Here is a 24,305-nt window from a genome sequence, read left to right on the forward strand (position 1 = left end):
CAATCCAAAAGTTCAACAAATTCGACCAAAACACCGTTATTTTTGCACTTTTCAAGTGTTTGAGCACGTTTTTTAGAAAATTCTAAAAATTTTGTTGAAGCAAGCAAAAAAATTACAAAATTAAATCGAAATTGATATTATTTTTTAGCTTGCGTCGCTCGACTTGAACCAGAGCATTGATTTTGCAAAATCTTGTACAAACACCCTTAAAAATCACAAAAACAATGTTATTTTGTTTGTTTCACTCCATTTAACTGGTTTTTGGGTAAAATAAGACAAATATAAGCCGAAAACGTTTTTAAGCACGTTTTTGGACTACAATCTCAGGTTTTATTAGTCAGTTTTTGCACGTTTTTCAGCTAGAAACGCAATTATTTCGCAAAATTGGTCAAAAACAAGCCAAAAAAAAAAAAACACAGAATTGTGCCGACAATGATATAATTTTTTCTTTTTTCAAAAGTTCAAGGAGATTTTTAAGCTGAAAACTTTTTTTGCGAGAGTTTGGCATGTCAAAAATCACCAAATTGTTATAAAAAAAGATTACATTGATATTTTTACCTAACTCTAAGGCTTGAACTTGATCATTTCGTTACATTTTCTCAAAAAAAAAAAAAATCGAAAAACCAAGTCGTGTTAAAAATATAATTCTATTTATTTTTTTACGATATATTATTAAATAGAGTCGAAAATGACAAATTACTTATGTTTTTTTCGAATGCTTTTTCCGCAATTATTTTGCAAAATTTTGTTAAAAACAAACCAAAAATTCAAGAAAATAACACAAAAACGGCGTTTTTTGGTCTTTTTCAAATGTTTAAGCATGTTTTTGAGAGATAAAAATACAAAAAGTTCGAATTATTGCGCTGAAACAGGCTAAAAAATTACAAAATTAATTGAAATTGATATCATTTTTTAGCCCGACTTACTTCCGTTTTTAACCAGAGGTTCATTTATTTTGCAAAATTTTGTCCAAACACACCTAAAAATCACAAAAAGGTCTTTTCTTTGAGCAAAACTAAAACAAAAATAATAATAATAAATTTGGCCGAAAATGCATTTAAGCGCGTTTTTGTACTAAAATCTCAGGTTTTTCACTAGATTTCGCTAAAATAAACTAAAAAATCAAGTAATTAAGTCAAGAATTACATTATTTTTGCATTTTAGCACCAAATTATTTTAAAAATAGCTTCATTTCACTAACCAGGATCAAAAATCGCTAAAGTCGGTCAAAAGTAGCATTACTTTTGCTTTTTTCAAGTGTTTTAGCACATTTTTCAGCTAGAAACGCTATTTTTCCGCATATTTAAAACAACCCAAAATTTTACGAAATTAGGCCAAAAATCAGTGTTAAATTTCTCTTCTCAGAAAATTTCGTTAAAACGCTGTAAAAGTACCAAATTAGATGAAACCTGATAATATTTATCTTGTTTTTGCTCAATATAGCTCCTTTTTGGGAGAAAGTTTGTCAAAAATAAGGCGAAATCCTCAAATTTCCTCAAGTTTCGAGCACGTTTTTGAACTAAAATAAATTCTCATTTTTTCTGTGACATTACATTAAAATTATTAAAAATCCACCAAAAAAATCACAGAACTAAGCCGAAATGCATGTCATTTTTGCTTTTCACGAGCTTAAGCGGATTTTCAAGCTGAAATCTGCGTTATTTCGCGTGATATACAGGGTGTATTAGAACTCGTGCCCCAGAGAAAAATAACAAGCAAGATAGGATACCAGGAACATGGAAAAAATGTTCAAAAAATTCCATCTGTCAAAAAATTTTGATGTTTAGTTTTTGACATTTGACATTTTTTTATGTCTATTTAATGATACTGCTGATCTTGTATACCAGGTGAATAAAAAGTATGCAACCAAGCGTTTTTTTCGTAAACTAAGCACTTTACGAAAAAAATAACTAGTGTAGCGTAAAGTACAATTAAATTAAATTAAATTAGCCACTTAACCACTTCGGTTAAGTTCGGAAAAATGTTTGATGAACGCAACTTTAACAATTAATTTTAAAAAAGTACTGGCTAAAAATTAATTTTATTTAATTAGAGGTTATTTTTAGGACATAATCTTTAATTAAAAAAATTACCATGGTTGCCATTTAAAAAAAAAAAATTCCAGAACTCGAAAACTAAAAGAAATTTCGAAAAATATTATTCTTGATAAATGGTCACATTTTAATTGTACTTTACGCTACACTAATTATTTTTTTCGTAAAGTGCTTAGTTTACGAAAAAAACGCATGGTTCCGTACTTTTTATTCACCTGGTATATTTTTTTTATAATTATTTAGTAAAGGTACAAAAATGTTGCCAAGAAAAGCCACAAATAACATTACAATTTTGGATACAACTTCCTTACTTCCTCTTCTAATAGCCTGTAGCAAAAAAAGTTGAAATTTTTTCCAACAGAAATAAATAGAGTCAAAGTGCAAAATTTAAACTCTCATTACTTCGAAATTTTTATAGATATTTTTTTTTAACATTTTTTTCCATGTTCTCTAGGGCGCGAGTTCTGGCGCATAGTAATATGGTGAATTTTATGTTTTGGCAACACTGCAACTGAGATTTACCATTTTCCAGTCGTTCCCTCAACTCATGCTGCAGTCTCGCATGCCGATCCTCCAACTCCAACTCCTGCGCCCTCACCATCAACTCCCTTTCATATCTCCGCAATTCGGTTCTATCTCTCATCAAATCGAACCATTCCTGCAACAGTTCTGATTCTTCCTTCGGACACCGTCCATCGACCTCTCCTCGAAGCGCCTTCTCCACCAAAACGCCTCTTTCCTCCAACTCGCGCGTTTTCACTTCAGTCTCTTCGAGTTTGCGTTGGATTTCTTGCGCCATGCGATGTCTGTCGAGTTAGTTTTGTTAATTAAGTTAGTCCAACTAACAAACTTTAGTTTTTGTTAAAATTGGGGGAGGTTAACAAAGGGGGAATTACCGTTTCAGTTGAGCTTGACGGGCCGCTCTTCGCGCACCTTTGTTCTGACGGTTGTTGCTGGAGACCGAGTCGAGGGTCCCGGATTTATCGAGAGTGTCGCAGGAGCTCCGGTCGTGGCGGTCCCCGTCCGAACTGTCGTCGTCTATTAAAAAAAAAAATTATTTCCAAAGTCAAATGTTTGAAAAAAGCAAAAAACACGTCAGTTTTCAAAGTAAACAGACATTTTTCGACCTATTTGAGTGAATTCTTAAGCGAATAATAGTGTTTTTAGATACTTTAGGCAAGAACGAGCAAAAAAGTGAGTTAATTTTGTGTATTTTCGAACTGTTTTAATAAAATTTAGAAAAATTAGAGTTAAACTTGAGTTTTGTACCTGAAAGTTGTTTAAACGATAGAGAAAGGCAAATATACCCGTATATACAGAGTGAGGGCAAAGTCCTGCACAAAATTCATAGCTCCGAACAGGTCAATTTTACATTTTAAAAAAGCACTAAAAGGTATAATAAAAAATATCTGCGAAAAAATGCCTTTTTAAAATGTAAAATTGATTTGTTTGAGCATTCTTCGAAAAAATGCAGAATAGCGAAATTATGAATTTTGCGCATAACTTTATCATCCCTTTGTATACAGGGTGCGCCAGAACTCGCGCCCCAGAGAAAAAAATTCAGGTAAGATAAGATACCAGGAACATGGAAAAAATGTTTAAAAAAAATTCTTTCTGTCAATAAATTTTACATTTATTTTTTGACATTTGACATTTTTTTTACAATTATTTAGTAAAGATACAAAAATTTTTGCAATAAAAGCCACAAATAACATTAAACAGAGTTACAATTTAGGATACAGCTTCCTTGTTTTCTCTTCTAATAGTCCGTAGCAAAAAAACTTGGAAAATAATTTTTCCAACAAAAATAAATAGGGTCAAAGTGCAAAATTTAAACTCTCAGAACTTCGAAATTTTTATAGATAAAATTTTTTTAACATTTTTTCCCATGTTCCTGTTTTTTTACCTTATATGACATTTATCTCTGGGGCGCGAGTTTTGAAAACTGGTATTTTCTTTTAAAACAATTTTTTTCGCAATATTCTTTTATTGAAAAAGACTTTTAAGTGTTGGTTTCTATTAGGATTGAAATTACCAAATGCTAAAAGCGTTATGTACAACTGGGATTATTGAATAAACAGTGGATAAAGGTGTTAAAATATGTCTAAGTAAATAAATAAAAAATAATAAATAAATGTTTAAAAAAAAAGCACAAATAATTTTTACTATTACTACTACTATTTTTACTTAATTCAATTACTTTCCGACAAAATTTTGCGTTATACATAATTGCGTTTTTTATTGAAAAATGTTTTAAAATGTTCGAAAAGAGCATGAATTATGTCGTTTTTTATTTGGTCTAGTATATGTATTAATTTTGGTATGTTTTTTACCAAAAATTAAAGAAAAAACGTTGTTTTAGACTTAAAAACGCACCTAAATGTTTAAAAAAAGCAAAAATAACATCATTTTCGAATTAATTATGTGATTTTTCGGCTTATTTTTGACGAAGTTTTGTGCTTTTGATTGAAAAATCTGCTAAAACGTTTGGAAAAGTAACTAGATGATTTTTCGGCTCAAAAACATGCTTAAACTCTCCAAAGAAGCAAAAATAATTTTAGTTTCGTGATAGTTTATTCATTTTTTACCTGATTTTCGACGAAAATTTTCAAAACAATTGCGATTCTGACTAAAATACGTCCTAAAACGGAAAAATAATATTATTTTTGAACAAATTTTTTAGCACAATCTAAAAAAAGTAGAAACAACACCATTTTGGAGTAAATTTAGCTATCTGTGACGAAATAATTTTGTAACTTTTTAATTCAAAAACGTGCTAAAATGCCCAAAAAATCATGAAGAAGGTCATTTTCAACGCAATTTGGTAATTTTTCAATGTGTTTTAACAGAATCTTACAAAAAAACGTGATGTAAACAAGCAAAATTAATTATTTTTCACTTAATGTAGTGACTTTTCGGTATATTTTTGTCAGAAAACTGATTTCGAAAAGTCAATGAACTAGCTTCAAAATTACACCCAGAAAACAAGAAAAAAATTTTTTTTAAATGAGAATGTTAATTTTCGGGACAGCATAAAGTGGACTTTTTTATATTGTGTCGTTAGAATTTCATTTATAAATGTTTTGTTAAGCTTGAAATATTTTTATAAAGCAATAGTTATCACAAAGTTTGTATTAGAAAATAAAGCTTGTTTTTTGGTACATAACACTTTTATCATTTTTTTAATAATATAAACTAATGCATTATAGTGGATGAAGGGGTCATGTATATTTCATCGTTAAAAGATCTATAAAAAACATAATTACCTAAGTTTTTTTTATAACAAGGAAACAATATTCACATAGGCCTTTATATGTATATCATGTGATTTTTTTTACCAAAAACAAATTGGAAAAAGTACCAGCAGATTATATTAAAATGCTTGTAACTCCAAATATATGTTAATACACATGACACCTTCAATTAAGTCATTTAGCTTGTTAGTTAAAATTGTTGGAATTTTTTCCAAAGCACTCTTCGCAAAAACGCAAAAATTTGATCATATTGTGTGACCAGAAACAAAAAGACTTTTCAAAAATACAGAAATCAAATATGGCGTCCATAAGAAAATCCAAAGTTGAGTGTTGTAACTCCGATATCAAGAGCGCCTTGGAAAATACGATGACAGATTCAGATTCCTTGTAAAAAAGTGCCTTAAGAACGTCCTAATTAAAAACGTCTAGGTCTTTATTTTCGCTTGAAAAAATAAAAATGAAAATTACAAATTTCCGTTTTTTTTCCCAATAATTCAAAAACTAAAAATGACACATTAAATTTTCTTTCAGATTATTGTTCAGCATAAAAATGCGCAACTTTGCCCTAATTTAACCGACCTCGAATCTCTTATAATAACTGAGATCCCCATGGTGGAGCTCGAAAAAACGAACATCTGTAGGTGATCTTAGTTTTTAACCTGTTTTAGCAAAAGGTTAGTTTTCAATGGAAAATATTAAATTTTTGCCCAAAAACAAGTTCAAACCTTCGAAAAAGCCAACAATATCATTTTATTTTCGGCATATTCAAGTAAAATCTTGAAAACGAAGCAAGATTTTTACTTAAAAAGTGAGCAAAAAGGAGAAATTTTTAAGGAAAGAAGTAAATTTTTGGCTTCGAAACGTATTATAACGTCCGGAAAAGGCAAAATATCGGTATTTTCGATAAAACTTTTAATCGAATCCTTGTAAAATAAGTGGCCTTTTAGCAAAAACTTGCTCACACTAAATAATTGTTTATCGAAATTGAAAAAAAAATAATTTTCAAGAATAATAATTGTTTTTGTCTAAAAGTACAAAAAGGCAAAAACAAAGTAAGTTTTTACTTAAATTTGCAATTTTGTGGCCTTCTTGGGCGAAAAAATGGATTTTTAATTAAAAAACTTGAATTTTTGATTTCAAAACACTCGAAAAAGACAAAAATAGCACCATTTTGGAGCTAAATTTGTGATTATTCAGCCAATTTTAGCGAAGTGAATATGAATGTAACTTATTTCAATGTAAATAGTAGATTACTCGGTTTTTGCTTAAAAAATGTGTTTAAACAAGTCATTTTCGGGCTAGATATTTTATTAAAAAATGAGTTCATTATAAAAATGTTTGCTTGCCTTTGATCGAATTCCCTGTGTAATGGAGTGGTAGTGGTGGCACTGGAGGGGGCGTTCCGCTGTCCCGATGTCCCGAGAAACTATTCCTCCGAATCGGCTCCTCAATCACCACCTCCTGTTAAGAACAACTTTCAGTTTCCCCTCAAACAATATAACCCAACACCAAAATTCAACACTAAATGAATGATGATGACATGACAACATGCAAGAGAAACATGCTAGAGAAGAATACAAAACACACAAGACATTAAAAAAATAAAATAAAACTCTTACAGCATCTCTCAGGTCCAAATTCGCACACGACTGTAAAATAATCCGGTTATTAAATAAAGTTAATAAATGGCGATGATTGATGATTTAAAGCTTCCGATAAGAAATTACCTTTGAAACGTCTCTCGCTTTCGGCGAAATCTTCGCTAAAAGTCCCGTTGGACTCTTCTTCGTAAAGAAAGTCGTAAAAATCTTAGTAAAACTCTTCCTCCTCTCCCTATCTTTCTTCTTTTTCCCTTTCTTCTCGTCCGTATCCAATAAATTAGGGTCAGATTTGCACACTTTCATCGGCGACTCACGCTCCACTTTCGTCTCCTCCCGACTCTTTGACCTTTTCAACGACCCCTCCCCCAACTTCTCCCTCAACTTCACCAACTTATCCTCCGGACTCAATCCCAACTCCTCATTGGACAACAATCTTGCCCTTACTCTCGCATCTTCCTTTAACTTCTCATGTTTCAACCTAGGCGGCGCCACCGGTGTTTGAAACTCAGTCACGTGGACGCTAACCGGTCGTAATGTTGACAAAAGCACATCAGGCGTAGCGGTTCGGTTCGAATCGGTTAAGTTGTGGTTGATTTCAGATACAATATCGGTCGTCGCCGACTTGGATAATTCAAATTGGCGACTTTTCCGTCGCCGCCTTTCTAGACTCTTATTCTCCGCCTTCATTTTGTTCATTACCATTTCTTGGACGAGTTTTTGGTTAACATCTCGTTCTTTTTCGATGAACTCCTTCTTGTAGATGACGTCAGGAGTGCGAACGACCGGAGTCACCGGACTTTCCGGAGGCGTGGCTTTCTCCTCTTGAATCAAATCCGGTTTTTGGGGCGAGTCTTTGCTCTTTCGACGAGATTTTCGAACATCTATTGAATCCTTGACGTGGCTAAACTCGAATTTGGTTTGTAATCGGCGACAGTGTTCGTCGAATTCCACTCGGGAAGCTTGTTCGGCCTTGAGTTTAGCTAATTTATCCTCAAGTCGTTTCCTTTGAAAATTGTTATTCTCAATCGGGTCTTTATCGACGGCGATTTCAGTCAAATTTTTGACAGTTGAGTCACTACAAGTGTTTTCTTCAGTTGTTGTACCTTCCACTATCAATAAACTATCCTCGTCATGTTCATTTGTTTGTTTGGCTTTCAATTGTTCCAAATCATCGGCTTTTAAATCAGTCACCGCACTACCAAAATTCGATTCAGAGTCGATAATACAGTAACCTGTATTTTTTAAAACTTCATTTCGGGCTTCAATCACCGGATTTAGACTATCCTCGGCCAAATCTTCTTCATCCTTGAACAAAACATAGCCGTCTTGACTATCAACAACCCCATCATCACTACTAGTTTCAGTCCCTGTGTCCATAAACTCGATATCTAGATTCCTGCAAAGGACACTATTCAAAGCTTCAGTTGTTTCCTTCCCGCACACGTGGTCCAAGTCTTCCAATTCAGTAATTTTCGCCTTGTTATCGATCATTTTCGGTTTTTTGTTACTACGAGAAGTTTCAAGGTCAAAATCATCGCCTAAATCATCGGAAACGGCGCCATCTCGCGCCCAATCGGACAGTTCGGTTTCGGTCAAGGCAGCCGTGACTTCAGCTTCGACTTCAGAATCGCACGATTTGCTTTCAGTTTCAATCGAGAGTTTTCGCTTTACATGAAGCACGTCGTGTATTTCCGGTAGTACGTCTTTTGTTTCAAGTTCGGGTAAAAGTTTGGGTTGATTGAGCGTTTTTGTGGTTTTCGGGGGTTCCACCACCATCCCAACCTCGGCTTCAATACATAGAGAATCGGGTGGAATTTCGTCGATTCGAACAGTCGGGATTGAGTCAAAGTTGAATTCGGGTGTTTTCGGTTCGGAATCGGTCGAGAGACTATCTTCGCTGTGATTGGTCGGTTTAGTTTTCGACCAGTCGATTGTAGGAACTATGATGGAAGTCTCATGGACTGGACTTCGGGGACGACCTTCTGGTTCGTTTTCATAAACTTCCGGTTTAATCGAAATCGGTGGTGGTTTTTGAGCGGTTATAACCGGTTTTAACATTTTTTGACAATCGGTTATATTGCTATGGAACGATTTGAGTTTAGTGTCAAGAGTCGAAGCACTGCCCGACTTTTGTATAGCCCCCGGGGCGTGACTCTCACCCAATAGATACTTCTTTTTGAGTTCGAGTGAGACTTTAGCCGCAATTCCACCAGTGCTTTGTGTGCGATTCAATGCGTAACCGTCGGTTCTAACCGGTGCTGTTTTACGCACAATAGACGGTGCAGAAGGCACTAGAGGTGTGAGCTTGAGTTCAATGTCGTTTTTAGGTGGTGTGACGATATTGTTTAGTGCTTTGCCCTTGTCGATAGGGCGCTGTAAGTAACTGCTCGTCACCTGGATTTTTCGGGGGGTTCGATGGTGGCTACCGCGGGTTTTGGTCACGTGAACGTCATTGAAAGGCATAAAGGGGGCCTCGCGGGTGGGAGTCGGGTCGTCGTGGGCGAATTCCGAATCGGTGGAGATTTCAGTCGCTGAATTGCGAATCTCGCTGGAGGAGTCCGAGGTTGACTCATCCGAAACCACCTGAAAAAATATTAACTAATTTTAAAGTTTTAACCACAGGATAAAGTCTACTATTGAACTTTTTAAATGTTAAAAAATGATGAAAAATTGAACACTTATTTTTTTCAAATTAATTTTTTTAACATAAAGAGATCAATACTAGAGTGTTTAAATTAGCAATTAACAGTAGCAGGCTTTGCTTCCAAGCTGGCCAATCAGCGTTGATCGCGACGCATCAAGACCGCTCTGCGTCAGTTGCAGAAAAAACAACGAGTGTTAGCATTGGGGTTAGAACAACACTCACGTCAGCAATGGATTAAGTAGCACAACAAGTGAAAAAAAAAATTAGAATGAAAAAAAAAACAGAAAAACGCCACTCGATCACGCCAACAATAGTTACCTTAACGTCACCATTGCTTAAACGTGATTGTTGACCATTTTTTCTTGGGGACTTTTAAATTTGTGAATGCATTAGACCTTAAACATTTAAAAAGCGCCAACACTGATAAACTTTAACAATTCAAAACACTTGATAAACTCTTCGAGAGAAAAAAAAATTCAACAATAATTAACAAAAAGCGTATCATTCGCGGAATATTAATCGCGCGCGGACTATAAAAACTATAAAATTAGAAAAAAGATTAGTAAAAATCGATTATTGTAAAGTGCAGTCTTTATCCTTGTTTCGCGATTTGGCGTTTTGGACTTTCGGTAAGTCCCTCAATCGAACGATCTCTTTCTGGACTTCAAGATTCGTAGTCGAGCGACTTTTTGAGGAGGTGGAAGTCGACGGTGGCGCCAAATCGGACTTACGGTGAGGTAGAGGAGACGAAGTCATGGCTCGTTTGCGTTGAGGCACAATCGGCGCTAAAAACTCCTCATTATTGTTAGGTTCGGTTTGACTTTTTTGACGTTGAGGTCGTGGAGGGGGCACGGGAGCCTCCTCAAAAGATTTCTTCCGAGTACGTCGGGGTACTGGAGGGGAACAAGTACTCAATTTAGCTTTTTGAGGTTTGTTCACTTTAGCGTAGAGGTCCTCAAGATTAACCTGTTTTTTGGCTTCACTTTTATTCAATTCTTCAATTGTTGCGTACACAGGGTCCTTCGATTGATCTACATAAAGAAGATTTTTTGAGCCAGTGATTGCGAAATTTTGTCCTGAATCTTCATTTTCGGAACTGTCTTCAGTTTCTGAAGCTCTTTCTTCATTTATAATTTTGTTAAATTCCTCACTTTTTTGAGCTATTTCTTCAATTTTAGAACCACCTGGATCTTTAATACTTTCTTCATTTTTCAGACTTCTATCTTCAAATTTGTCTGAATCTTCAATTTTAGAACATCCTGCTTTATCTTCAATATTTTCTACAGTTTTCAAACTATTATCTTCAATTTTGAATTTCTCTGATTTGTCTGAGTTTTGTGTAACGTCACTTTTCTGATCTTTATCTGCACTTTCTATATCGAAATCGTTAATATTGTTTCCAGTTTTTGAACTGTTATCTTCAAATGTAAAATTTTTCAATTTGCCAAAATCTCCAATTTGTGTTTTAGAACAGTCTACATTATCTTCAATTTTAGAAACCAAATTTTCTCCACTTTCTTCACTTTTCTGATCAATAGCTTCAACTAAGTGATCAGAGTTGCCACCTGTATCTTCACTTTCAGAATCTGTGTCCAAACTACTAGAAGATACATTTTCTTCTTTGCTTCGTTCTGTTTCTTTACTTTTGAGAGATTCTTCACATTGTGTCCCGAGTCCCAAAAACTCAGGATTTGGTATAGTTGAAACGGTTATATTAACACACCAATCCTTTTCTTCCTTCTTCTTCTTCCCCTCCATTCCCCCGACAAAATCTTCAAAATCTTTAATCGCCGCTTCTAAATTCTCATCCCTTTGCTTCAAACTCGTCAACGAGAATCTCTTCCCGAAATTCCTCTTCGGCACTTGTTTCTCTTCTTCTTTTTCCTGACTTCCAGCCTTCTCGAATTTCATTAAAACTTTCTTAATATCAACATTACTAACCGCATCTAAATCGACCGAACTTCGTGGTTTGTTGCAATAAATATCGGTTTTGGATCGCGATAAAGTGAAGATTTTTGGTGGTTCGTCGTCATCGACACTTTTGCCCGCCAGATGACGCTCAAAATACGCGATATTGTCTTTAGGGAGTTTACTAATGACCGAATCGGCACGTTTAGGGACTTTTAATACGCGTTCTAAGTTTTTATATTTGGCATCACTGAATGATCTGTAGGTTTTCCGGTCACGTGATTGGTGTTCAAGGTCGTCCATCCAAGTTAGCAAATCTTCGATTTTTTCATCGATTTTTTTATTGACTAGAGGGTCACCTTCGGGTTTGGTTTCAGTGTGAAGAGCCTTAAACAGGTCTTCAATGCTACTAGAAATTGCATCATCTTCATTATCTTCACTTTCTTCGGACTGAGTTTTAAACTTGGAGAGGTCTATAGGTTTCTTCAATTCTTCTTCATTCGCTAAAAGACTCTCAATGTAGCTATCAACCTCTTTATTATCATCAAGTGGGTCAAAATTGAACGTAACTTCCGGTTTTTTGTTGTCGGGTAAACTAACTTGTTTGATTAACCGATTTTTGGGTACATTTGCTACAGTTTCGGACCGTTTCAGAATCGGTTTAGGCGCGACCGGTTTAACCGCCGGTGTTCCAAAATACTTTTTAACATTATCGAGATTCGTAGCGAGGGCCACTTTCGGTTTTCCGATTTCTTTCGGTATATTTAATTTACTCGGAGTTCGTTTGATTATAAGTAGTGGTTCCGGTTCGGTTACTTTAAACTTCGGTACGAATTCGCTTCCGAAACTTTTACGTTTCTCACTCAAAATAAAATTTCTCGAGGGTTTGGGTAAAGCACCGGCGGTGGCGCTTTTCGTAAGAGTGAAATTTTTGGGTGATTCGGTGTCAGATCCGGAGATGGCGCTGCTGAAATCGGCCGAATCGTCGTCGGATTTCGCGTCGGGAACGCGTAAGTGATTGTCGGAGAGGATGTCCGGAATGTCGGACGGTAAGTTAGGTGACTTCACCTCAGTATCGGTGCCAGTGTCGGTCTGGACCACAGGGGGCTCCACACGGACCTCCTGCTTGCGCAGCTCGCGGGCACGGATCTCCTCCTCGCCCTCAGTGGCCGTGTCGGACTCGTCGTCTGCAACAAACAATTTTTTTTTAAGAATAAGCTAAGAGCTTTCGATTTTTTAAATTGGAGCAAATGACGTAAATACATAAAGATTGTAAAATATTTAAGGGGGTAATAGTATGGACCAAAATAAACAAAAAAGTCTTAATAAACATGGGTCCGCAAAGTTACGGTTTCGGAGGTATCATATGTGAAAATTTTTAGAATTCCTATTAGAAGTTTCTCTTTTTCATTACAAATAAATGTTTCAAAAAACGAAGAATTTTCAATATATCCGAAACCGTTACTGTACGAACATGGGTTCTTAATAAACATGGGTTTATTAAGAATTAGAATAAGGGTAAAAGCCTTAATTATTTCTTGTTCTTATGTTTGACGCTAACTTGATTTGGTCTGACCATATCGACATTGTCCTTACGAAACTATCGACTCAGTGCTTTTTTATTCTTCGTCAACTACGAGATAGAATCAGTCTTGAATCACTCAAAGTTTATCGCGTGCTGAGGCAATGCAGTAAGAGTAAAAGAAGTTTTGTGCGCACAAAAAATGATAGTGAAGACTATATTGTTTAAAAAATCTAGAGTCACCTGTAAGCCCATGTTTAAAAAGTTAGATATTTTAACTGTGGTGTCACTTTACATTGTATTGTCTGTTGTTTGTGTTAAATCTTCGAATTTTTTCTACGGAAAGAGCAGCTAGTGATATGTATAATTTGCGTAACAAGAATAACATACTGATTCCTGCACATAGGTTAGATTGTACAGCCTGTAGTGCTAGTATTATGCCACTTAAACTCTATAATAAGCTGCCGATTCATGTCAAGAATATTTCTAATCTGAAAAAAAATAATAGTGTGACAAATTTACTTTTGAATAAAAGTATATATTCTATACAAAAATATCTTGACTTGGTTTAGTAGAGTTGAAGATATTTATGTATTTATTTTTATTATGTGTATTATGTATTTGTTTATATTATGACGTACCTTGTACAAAGTGGTTATAAATGATTTTCATCTAGCTAGCTGTGAATTTTCCATGTAAAATAAAAAATGCCGCGTTACGATAATAACGGTACCTACTTGTTTTAACTCAAAATTAAAAAAATCGCCGTTTACTAAGCGTCCACTTCGAAAATAGACTTCAATTATAAACTTGTTTTCTTCCAAAGTATACATTATTATCAATTATTATTGCAAATTAGTTGAAACAATAAAAGTTTAATTAACAACAATTTATTATTCATTAATAAGTGACACTAATGACAGAACTAGAGCTTTGAAAAAAAGTAGAGCGTCACAAATAAAGTTACATAAAAAAAAATTCCTAAGCTGGCGAGATGAAAACCATTTATAACCACTCTGTATAGTTACATACCTATATTTTTTGAGATAAATAAACATTATTATTATTATTATTATTACTTTTTCATTTCTGTCTTGTTTTACATCGTAATTCTTAAGAATTATGATACAAAAAATATAAATGTGTTAAACAACACATCAGAATTCTAAGAACATTCAAAATTTGTAAGAATATTAAAAAATAAGAAAAATAGCATAATAAGAGCTTAAGAACTGAAGTAAAACGTATAAACAAAAAAAAATTTGATATTGTCAAGTAGATCTACAATTTTTTTATCTTTTTCATTATCTTTACCTTCTTCAGTTTTTTTTTCGATATTCGTAGTTTTGTTTGTTTTACGTATCGTTTTTATTTTTTGTACTCTCAATTTTTTCTTATATCTTTTCCCAATTGTTAAATTACCGTTTCAAGTTTTTTTCAACCACTGTTTCTTTGTTTCTGAGATAAATAAAATTTAATTTTCTTTATTTTTTGTATTGTCAAATCTGGCATGACATAATAAAAACAATCGTTTTTATTATGTCATGCCAATTTTTTGATTCTACTTCCGTATATTATTCTCAAATTCCATTTCTTTATTTCTCATTTTTATTAAAATAATTTTTCTCATTTTCTTCAGATTAAGTTTTCTTTGATTTTCTTTAATCCAAAACACTTCAAGTGGACTCAAAATTGGTCAAGTCGGTGGCAAAACAAATAAAACCACGTTTTTTTATTAAAAATAAAAGTCCTTAATAATAATCGCGATAGTTACAATAAGCCAAAATATGTATAACTAAAAGACTAAAACATTTCAAGTGGACGTAAATCCGTTCTTGTTGGTGTCAAAATTACACAAAAGAAACATTTTTGTGTTTTACATTGTAATAAGAGAATAAAATACAAAAAATTCACATTACATACCAGACCAGTATTTTAAAAACTTTGAAAAATTGTTAAAACTTCGGTAAAAACATTAAAAAAAACAAGAGTTTTTACAACATTCTGTAAGTAATATGTAAGATGTATGACCAAAAGAGAATAAATTTATGGAACTGTTAATTAAATTAAAGGAAATGTCAATTAAATCTTCTTTCCTTCATCATCATCTTCATTTTCTTTAGTTTTTCCAACATCCTCAGTTTTTTATTTGATTTTTTCGTTATTATTTTTTTGTTTTTTAAATTGTTTATTTAATTTTTTACTCAATCTGAAACCTTTACTTTGAGGACCCATGTTTATTAAGACTTTTTTGTTTGTTTTGGTCCATACTATTACTTCCTAAAATATTTTACAATCTTTTTTTAACACCCTGTATTGTTGAGTCAAATCATAAAAATAGTAAATAAACTACAAAAATGTCCTGCTAGACATAAAATAACGCACAATCTGGTTAAAATGCTTCACGATGAATAGTTTCCAGTTATTGAGCATTTATCCATCTAGAAAGCCGTGCAATTTTTAAATTTTGACAGTTTAACGTCACTTTACCCGAGATACATTCCCATTGTATTTTTGTAACTTTTTTATAGCTTAAATATCATAGTTTGACCCAAATGATAACTAAAAAATGTGTACTATAGTCGCATTTATTAAAGTAAGTTGTCAAAATATAATTATCTCGAAATTAAACAAACAAATGCACGATATAGGCCAAAAGGCTCATCAAAGCCGTCACAAAAACCATAGCCATCACTACCAACACTTCTGCCGTCGACTTAACGATTAAAATCCATAACCCGAGTACCAACATAATCATAACAATGGGTACCAGCAGAATCCATAATATCACCGAACCAATAATTTGTAAGACGGGGTGATTGGTAGTTTCGTTAGATTCCATAATTTTGACAGAAAATTTTGATAATTAATGCGAACTGACAGTGTCAAAAAAGTACTCACCATCGCTACTATTTTCATAGTAACTGGAACGGTCCGAACTGCTGTAGTCGTCGGAATCCGAGTCGTTCCTCTTCTTAGAGTACCTCCTGTGCCAGCGTTCGGCCCACTTTAAGGTACCTTCTTTAGTCGCTGGTTCCTCCAATGCCTCTTCGTAGGCGTCCTCGTCGTCACTGTCGGTACCACTAATAATTTTATCAAAATAGAAAAAAATTACGTTGGCAAGGAGTATAGAGCAAATGATGGTACTGCGAAATTATTTTAAACTATGCAGAGTGAACAAAGAATCCGAAAAGTTTTTTTAGAAATCTGTACTTTAGAACGAAAACAGCCAGTCCATTAATGTTCCGAAATAATTTAAAACAAAAATTTTCAATTAGAAACCAATGTTACAATTTTACCTAACATTTCAGAATGGTTATGTTGTGGAACATTTTGTTGTAAGTGGATCTAGTAGATTAACAAAGAGATATTTGATTTTGATTTATTTGTATTTAATAAAAGGGACTAAAGGGACTTAATACTTTAGCGCCCAAAACATAATTTTTTTAAATATGCAAAAAAGCTAAAATAACTTAAGTCTAAGGTATAAATTATTGATTTTTTTTTAACAATATATTTATTAACTGAGAAATTGTTTTAAAATATAATTTTCCTATGTCTGTTAATTAAATCCAATAAATTCATACAGGGTGCGTCAGAACTCGCGCCCCAGAGAAAAATGCCATATAAAGTAAGATCCTAGGAACATGGAAAAAATGTTAAAAAAATTTATCTATAAAAATTTTGAAGTTATGAGGGTTTAAATTTTGCACTTTGACTCTATTTATTTCTGTTGGAAAAATAATTTTCCAATTTTTTTTGGTATAGCCTATTAAAAGAGGAAACAAGGAAGCTGTATCCTACATTGTAACTCTGTTCAATGTTATTTGTGGCTTCTATTGGCAAAATTTTTGTATCTTTACTAAATAATTGTAAAAAAACATATACAAGGTCATCAGTATCATTAAATACACATAAAAAAATGTTAAATGTCAAAAAATTAATGTCAAAATTTTTTGACAGATAGAATTTTTTAAACATTTTTTCCATGTTCCTGGTATCTTATCTTACTTAAAATTTTTCTCTGGGGCGCGAGTTCTGACGCACCCTGTATAATTCATAAATAAATTAGCTTTTATCTCCACACTTTTTTCTTGAAACACAAGAAATAAACGTTACCAAAGTTCAAACATTCTTCTAATTTGTCTTCTATATGTATTTTATACATTATCAGAGGTTTTGTTTATGGCGTATTTTTTCCTCTTTTTCCAGTTGTCAAACATTTTTTGGGAGCTTCATGTAAAAATCCAGTACTAATCGACAATGTATTAAGAAAAACTTTTTTTCATAAAAAACTTGGTTTTCAAAAATCCGTAAAAATTTGTTGACGTTGTTGTATTATTAACGATTTGCATTATTTTATTCCGACGCAAATTACTACATGGTGATTTTATGTTTTTTGTTTCCACAATATAGAGTATGTCCCCGGATTGAGTTTACAAGAGGAAATTTTTTTTATCTTTGACTACGCCAAAACTACAAAGGAAAAACATTTTTTGCTTCACTTGAAACGAACAAATCTGTACTTAAAACTTCATTATTCTGATACAGTGATAAGAAAAGTTAATTTTCTCTTGATTTTCGACTTAATAATAATACATAATGTAATAATTTTTCTCTGCTCTAAAGTCTAAAATCAAGAGAAAAAATAACTTTTCTTTCTACTGAGTTAGAATAATGAAGTTTTAATTACAGATTTGCTAGTTTCAGGTAAAGCAAAAAATGTTTTTCCTTTGCAGTTTTGGCGTAAAATCAAAGATAAAAAAAATTCCTCTTGTAAACCCAATCCGGGAACATACTGTATTTTTTTACTTAGATACAATTCTCTTTGGACTTAATACTTTGTCGCTCTAGCATTACCCTGGACTTATAACATTTCAAAATCTGGCATTTTGTTAATTACTGCTGATTGCAAGATTTTATGCACTGTTTGAAATACAGGGTGTCCGGAAAGTCGCGCATCTAGCGATGCCTAAGACAACAAGAAAAATATAAAAAAATCTACCAATAAAAATTTTGAAGTTATGAGAGTTTAAATTTTGCACTTTGTCACTATTTATTTCTATTGGAAAAATAATTTTCCAACTTTTTTTGCTACAGGCTATTAGAAAAATAAACAAGAAAGCTGTATCCTAAATTATAACTGTGTTTAGTGTTATTTGTGGCTTTTATTGGCAAAATTTTTGTCTCTTTACTAAATTATTATAAAAAAACATATACATGATCATCAGTACCATTAAATAGACATAAAAAAATGCCAAATTTTTTTTAAACATTTTTTCAGCATTCTTTCAAGGAGGTGCTCTTATCTTTCCGCACACCTGTAGAAGGTATATTAAATATTCCGTTTTAACTAAAAGTATTATTTATTTAAAAAAAAATGAACTTAAGCTGTCGCTCTCAGATACAGAAATAACGAATTCACTTCAATTTAAAAAAAAAAAAACAACAAAAAATTCTAAAGCATCATTAGATAAAGAAAAAGAAGAAATATGTATGAGAAAAAAGAACATAAATCTATTAATAAACAACAAAAATGTTAGTATTCAGACCAATTTTTACTTATTTTAATCATTAAAAAAAAATCTTTTTCCGCAAACGTCACAAAAGTGGCCATTTTTAAGACTAATTGTTGCAGTAAAAGTTGTCACTTTTACCGTGACATTTACTAATTATGTTGCTCCTATGTTTACAAATAAAATACTAATATTAGTGGCTCAGCTGAATTAATTGCCTCACTACGTTCATCTTCGCCACATAAATTATCACTTTTAATCCGAATAAAATAATGAACTATTGTTTTTTTTATTTTTGTTAAAAAATTGTCTTCTACGTTCTCTATTTACGTAAGTTTTAACAAAATTCGCAGTAATATACCACCATTTACAGAAAGTGATTTTTCTATAGTTAGATCCCAGGTATTTTTTACCTTAGACTCGACGACTCGTCATCACTGCTCCCCAACTCGGCCGCCGAGGCCCCAAAATTCTTATCGGTCCACTCGTCCTCGTCCATCTGACTCAGCGACTCCTCATGATCGGACGCAGCCCCACTCAAATTGGCAAACTCGACCCTCTCAGGCGTCCTCACTCTATCCAACAAATCAACTCCGGCGATTCCACTCAGCGGTTTCTTCTCAGGACTCTTCCCGAGCTGTCTCTGCGACGGCTTACGCACCACTTTCGTGACCCTCAATTCGCCCTGCATGCCATAATGGTGAATACAGAAGAACTTGTGGTCGTAGATGCCGTCTCTGTCGAACGCATAGGACCCAAGCCGGAGCTGAGTGTGGCAATATTGACATTTGAAGCATCCGTGGTGGAAAAATCGGCCTTCGGCCGAAAGCCGCTCCATGAGATAGACGCGTTTGTTGCAGAAATGGCAGAATTCTGAGGCGTTTTGCGAGGGGAGAATCACAGGACGTGATTGCTACAAAAAATACTTTTGAACACTTTGTTTTAATTTAAAATATGAGGAATTACGCTTTTTTGGAGGGATTTGGACTCGGCGCTTTCCGGAGGCTTGCTGGCGAATTTCTCGGTGATTGAGGCCACTTTGTTCTGTCCCAAGTCCCTAGCAGTGCCCTCTTTCAATTTCAACTCCAAATGTTTGATGTTTTTGTCGATGTCGGCGAATTTCGCTTCAGCACTGTCTTGTCGCTCCAAGTGCTGTTTTTCCATTTTAGTTTGGCGCGCTTTGAATTGTTCTTTGCTCCATTTTGGTACTTTTTCTTTGTCTTTGTTGGCGGGTTTTCCCAGTTTGTTCTCTCGGATTTTCTTTTCGATTTCTTTGATGTTCCAGTCGGAAGTTTCGATTTTTCCTATTGCACGTAAGAGATCTTTTGGTTTCTTTTCGGCAGGTTGTGGCTCCCGCCATTTGTCTTCTAGACTTTTGATTCTAGCCGCGAAGTCCTCGTCGGTGTTGCCGCGAGTCTGGTTCGGTAATTTGTTTTCGTGGTCCTAAAAATTATTTTCGATCAAAACTTTGTCTAAAAATGTGAAAAAATCAACATGCCACACGAGTTATAAGACCAAAAATCGCACAAAATTCATGTCATGTTTTATTTTTTGTAAGCTAGTACATACAGGATTGTCAGAACTCGCGTCCCAGAGAAAAATTGCAAGTAAGAAAAAAAATTAAAAAATTCTATCTGTAAATTTTTTTTTGACATTTGACATTTTTTTATTTTATCATAATGATGATCTTTAGTAAAAGTACAAAAATTTTGGTAATAAAAGCCACAAATAACATTAAACAGCTTCCTTGTTTCCTCTTCTAATATCCTGTAGCAAAAAAAGCACTTTAACTTCGAAATTTTTATCGATAGAGTTTTTTTTAACATTTATTTCCATGTTCCTGGTATCTTTTCCCATTTCTCTGAGGCGCGAGTTCTGGCGCAGCCTGTACCAAGGTTAACTATACTCGCAGTCATTTCTAAATTAATTTTCCGCTATTTTTTTTTTAATTAAATATAAAGTAAAACACTTGTAATCCTTAGATCATAACCTTCATGAGAAAAATGGCTTTATGTGGGTTGCCATTTGAAAAATTAAAAAAATTGTACAACTCAAAAACACAAAAAAATTTATTTTTGATAAAATATCACATTTTTATAGTACAGAGATGGACAGTGAATTTCGTCCACCCAATTTCCCTGACAGACTAAAAGTGTAAATTAGTCTTTAGGTTTTCCTAACCTTGTTTCAGAATTTTAATTAACGTTTGTTATGTTGATGCTTCTTGCTACTTTTCACCTTTGTCCTTTCAAATGGTAGTCCTTGGTATGCCCAAAAGTATAGAGACACGTTTTTGAGACATACCTTCTGTACCCGAGAGATAATTTTTATTTTGAATTTGTTTAAATTTGACAATACGTATTTGAATGTCAGTTATTATGACAATAATCAGACTACAGTGATTTTTTGTGAATTCACAGAAATTAATTGGGTGGACGAAATTCACTGTCCATTACTGTACTTTGATATTCATCAATTAGTTTTTCCAAAAAAAAAAATAGTTTTCCATGCTTTTTATTCACCTGGTATTACCTAGTAAACCTGAAACTTTGTAAAAACGTCTGTACAAATTAATCGAGATAATTGCATAATATAGGTCAAGGTTACGTGATATACGTTGTTAAGTGCTGCGGTCTTTTCTTGATGTAACTTTAGTCACAAATAAATATATACTTATTTCTGACATATATCTAGTAAATCTGAAACGCTTTATAGCTGTTTTTGTTCACTGTGATTTTTATAATTGTAGATAGTTTTTTTTAGATATAAAAAAAGTTTGTCACTTGGCTAATTAGAAAACTTTTATTTTTGTCTAGTCGAAACAAGGTAGAGTCTGATAAATCAAATATGTACGTCGCAATGTAGAAAAAGATGAAAGCAGTGTTTTCTACTTTATCTCCAAAGTTTGTCTCTTATTTAAATCGATGTATTTCTTAGACCTAGTTGTATTGTAAACCTAGCTAAAATTTGTTTAAAAAATCAAAATAGAAAAGGAACTAAGTTTCAACATTTCTAGATATGTCAGTCGCAAACCCTACAATTTTATCTTGCTTTTTTTCTTTCATGAAAAATACGAGAAATATAAAAGATGTATTTCTACCTAGCAAGCGCCAATTTTTGTTAAATTGTCGAAAATCAGCTTCAGATTAGTATCAAATTCAACACCAAACAAATTTTTCTTTTTTGTTTTAATCTAGTGTTAGACAAAACATAAAACTGTTAGTAACATCAAACAACACCCTCTTACGGGAACATAAGTAAACTTTTTCTCTAAATCTTTGACCCTATCTTCAAAATTCGGCGCCGTCTGTCTATAAACAAACAGCGAATAATCTTCAAACGGTTGCGAATCGGGTTTTGCATTCGCTTGCAACATCTGCATACTCTTTAAAAACTGTTCAGTTTGCAACCTTCTTTGTTGCCTTCTTTTATTGTGTCTTTCGTTTCGATTCGCGACGATTTCTTCCAAAATTTTCTGTCTTTCCTCCTTTGAAGAAAAAAAAAAAAAAACAAACCCAAATTCACCAACACAATAAAACTACGATTATGCGCATTTATGTTTTACACAGTACAGTTTTCTTAAAAATAAAATGACGAGTCGGACGGGATGCTGGAATTCAGGAGGAGGTCGAGGATCACGAGGACGAAGCCCACGAGGAAGCTTTCGAGGAAGGCGTCCAGGAAGCTGCGGAAAAGCTGGAAAGGGACACATTTTATTCGTTAATAGTGTACTAAAAAAACTCAAAAATTGATAACCGTATCTGAAAAAAAAAAATAGAAAAGGGAAAAGGAAAACAAGTCTGTAGTAAATAATTACTATATTATTGTTATGAATTATGATACAATGAGAATAGTTGAAATCGGTTAATAAACTCAGTTTCTCAGCTTGAGTGTTAATATATTTGTAACAAAAAGTATAGCCAAACAAAATTGATGGTTTTGTGAGCTTAGTAAGTTTTCAAAATTATTATTAATTAAGCAATATAAACCGCTTAGTATATACAGGGTGTCCCAGAGAGTTGAAAAAGTCCATAAGTGACCTTTAAGTGGTAAAATTAAAAAAATTGTATAGGACATTGTGCATCACCTAAAATTTCAAGCATACAGCATGTCCCAAAAATAAGTTATGATACAAACTTGTGTTTTTTTAAATGAAACACCGTATGTTTTTTAGCGTTTTTGGATGTAGCCTTTTAAAACAATGTTTTTACGCTAAACTTTTATTAGTCGATTTCGTTTAGTTTTAGAAATTAAAGTTTTTTTTTGACGAAAACAGAAAACATGAACTTTTAAAAATTTATTCACAAAAACTAAGACTGCTAGAACAAATTTTTTCTTACTTCTGCAAAAAAGAAAGTACAGAATCTAAAGCTGTAGCAATTTTTTAGAGTTTTGTACTTGTAAAAATTAATAAATTAAAATCTTAGTTAAAAGTTAAATAACTTAAAAAAATTAATTGGAACACCCTATTTTTTATTTTTGCATCTAATAGATTGATAAATTGTTTATCTAAAAAAAATAACTTTTAATGTCTAGAATTGATAAATGAAAAGATATTTAACATTCCATATTAATTGTAGTAACAAAGCCTAAAAGTATCTGAGCATTGTTGGCAACCATAGTAATTACTCCTCCTACTAAGAAACATATGGTGTTTCATTTAAAAAAAACACAAGTTTATATTGTAACTTATTTTTGAGACACGCTGTAGTTGAAAGTAATTTTAGGCGATAGACTAGATTAGTATCTATCAATGCCCTATATAATTTTTTATTAATTTTACTATTTAAAGGGGGCACCCTGTATTTTTATTGTAATTAAAATTAATAAAAAAAATTTGTAAAAGTTGTGATTCTGGCGACCACTTTGCCTATAATTTCTTGAAATTTCTTGAATCTCAAACTTGGAAACCGAGTCCAGGTTAGTAAAAAATGACCGATAATACAAAAAAAAATCGAGAAAAAAATAACAATGAGCCTGATATTGAATTTTTGCCACAGAACCAAGAGAAAAATACTCACAACACTAGCACCGATCTTCTCCATAGTCCTTCTCTTCCTAGTTTTCCTCTCAAGACTCTGTCTATTGAGCGAAATCGGTTCGGCGTGTCTTTTATGACGACTCGAGGGTCGAGAAACAGGGGGCTGGTATGCCACTGGAGGCTGTATTTGATGTTGTTTCACCGACTTGAAAGAAGTATCGCTTTTTTTCGGCTCGGGTAGTTCCTGTCAACAAGAGAAAGTGCAAAATCGGTCGCAAAAAAATTTATTTTCGGTCAATACGGACAAAACAAGTAACCTATAGTAAAATCGTAGTAATATAAAGATAAAACGAGGTATAAGCCAAGGATTGAGGTAAGGACAAGGTTACTATAAGGACATACTAATTCTTCTCCTTCGACGATGACGGAAAAGTGGCTAGGACTCGCCGTCCGATTCCTCTTCTTCTTATCAAACGGCGAATATTGCGAAAACTTGGTCAGATTTTTGATAAAGTGTTCGTCTTTATCGACAAGTTCATTGGTGGTATCGCCGCACTTGACCACATCCGTACGCTCCTCCACCACCAGGCCGTCGTCACTCGGCGCCGTCCTCCGCGTCCTCTCGATGTTCTTCGTAACCGACGTGATGTCGGTGATGCCGTCCACCAGGTTGGTTTCGACTTGATCCTCGTAGTTTTGCGGCTTGAAATCGTGAGTGCTGATCCAATTCGAGACGCGATTGAAGACGTGGTCGGGCGTCGGCGTCGCCGCCGCGACGCTGTTCTCCTCCGAATCGCTCATCTTCTTACCACACGAAAATTTGAA

At 33.5% G+C, this 24,305-nt stretch overlaps 1 protein-coding gene across 1 annotated transcript in view; it reads right to left on the reverse strand.

Moving 5' to 3' along the window:
- LOC123006355 (F-actin-monooxygenase Mical) overlaps positions 1 to 24,305 on the reverse strand; it is a 53,114-nt gene that overhangs the window by 1,178 nt on the left and 27,631 nt on the right. The window contains exons 8-19 of the mRNA XM_044400782.1: positions 23,883 to 24,301; positions 23,521 to 23,724; positions 21,747 to 21,986; positions 19,466 to 19,942; positions 18,913 to 19,412; positions 15,885 to 16,066; positions 12,530 to 12,648; positions 7,036 to 9,492; positions 6,928 to 6,957; positions 6,655 to 6,769; positions 2,951 to 3,092; positions 2,577 to 2,860 (exon numbers count right to left, since the gene is read on the reverse strand). Coding sequence (XP_044256717.1) covers positions 2,577 to 2,860; positions 2,951 to 3,092; positions 6,655 to 6,769; positions 6,928 to 6,957; positions 7,036 to 9,492; positions 12,530 to 12,648; positions 15,885 to 16,066; positions 18,913 to 19,412; positions 19,466 to 19,942; positions 21,747 to 21,986; positions 23,521 to 23,724; positions 23,883 to 24,301 — 5,169 coding nt within the window. The remainder of the gene's footprint in view (positions 1 to 2,576; positions 2,861 to 2,950; positions 3,093 to 6,654; positions 6,770 to 6,927; positions 6,958 to 7,035; positions 9,493 to 12,529; positions 12,649 to 15,884; positions 16,067 to 18,912; positions 19,413 to 19,465; positions 19,943 to 21,746; positions 21,987 to 23,520; positions 23,725 to 23,882; positions 24,302 to 24,305) is intronic.

The sequence above is a fragment of the Tribolium madens genome, unplaced genomic scaffold, assembly GCF_015345945.1.
Source record: "Tribolium madens isolate multiple individuals breed KSU strain unplaced genomic scaffold, Tmad_KSU_1.1 Scaffold_11;HRSCAF=98;Tcas5.2_LG3b, whole genome shotgun sequence".
Lineage (NCBI taxonomy): Eukaryota > Metazoa > Arthropoda > Insecta > Coleoptera > Tenebrionidae > Tribolium > Tribolium madens.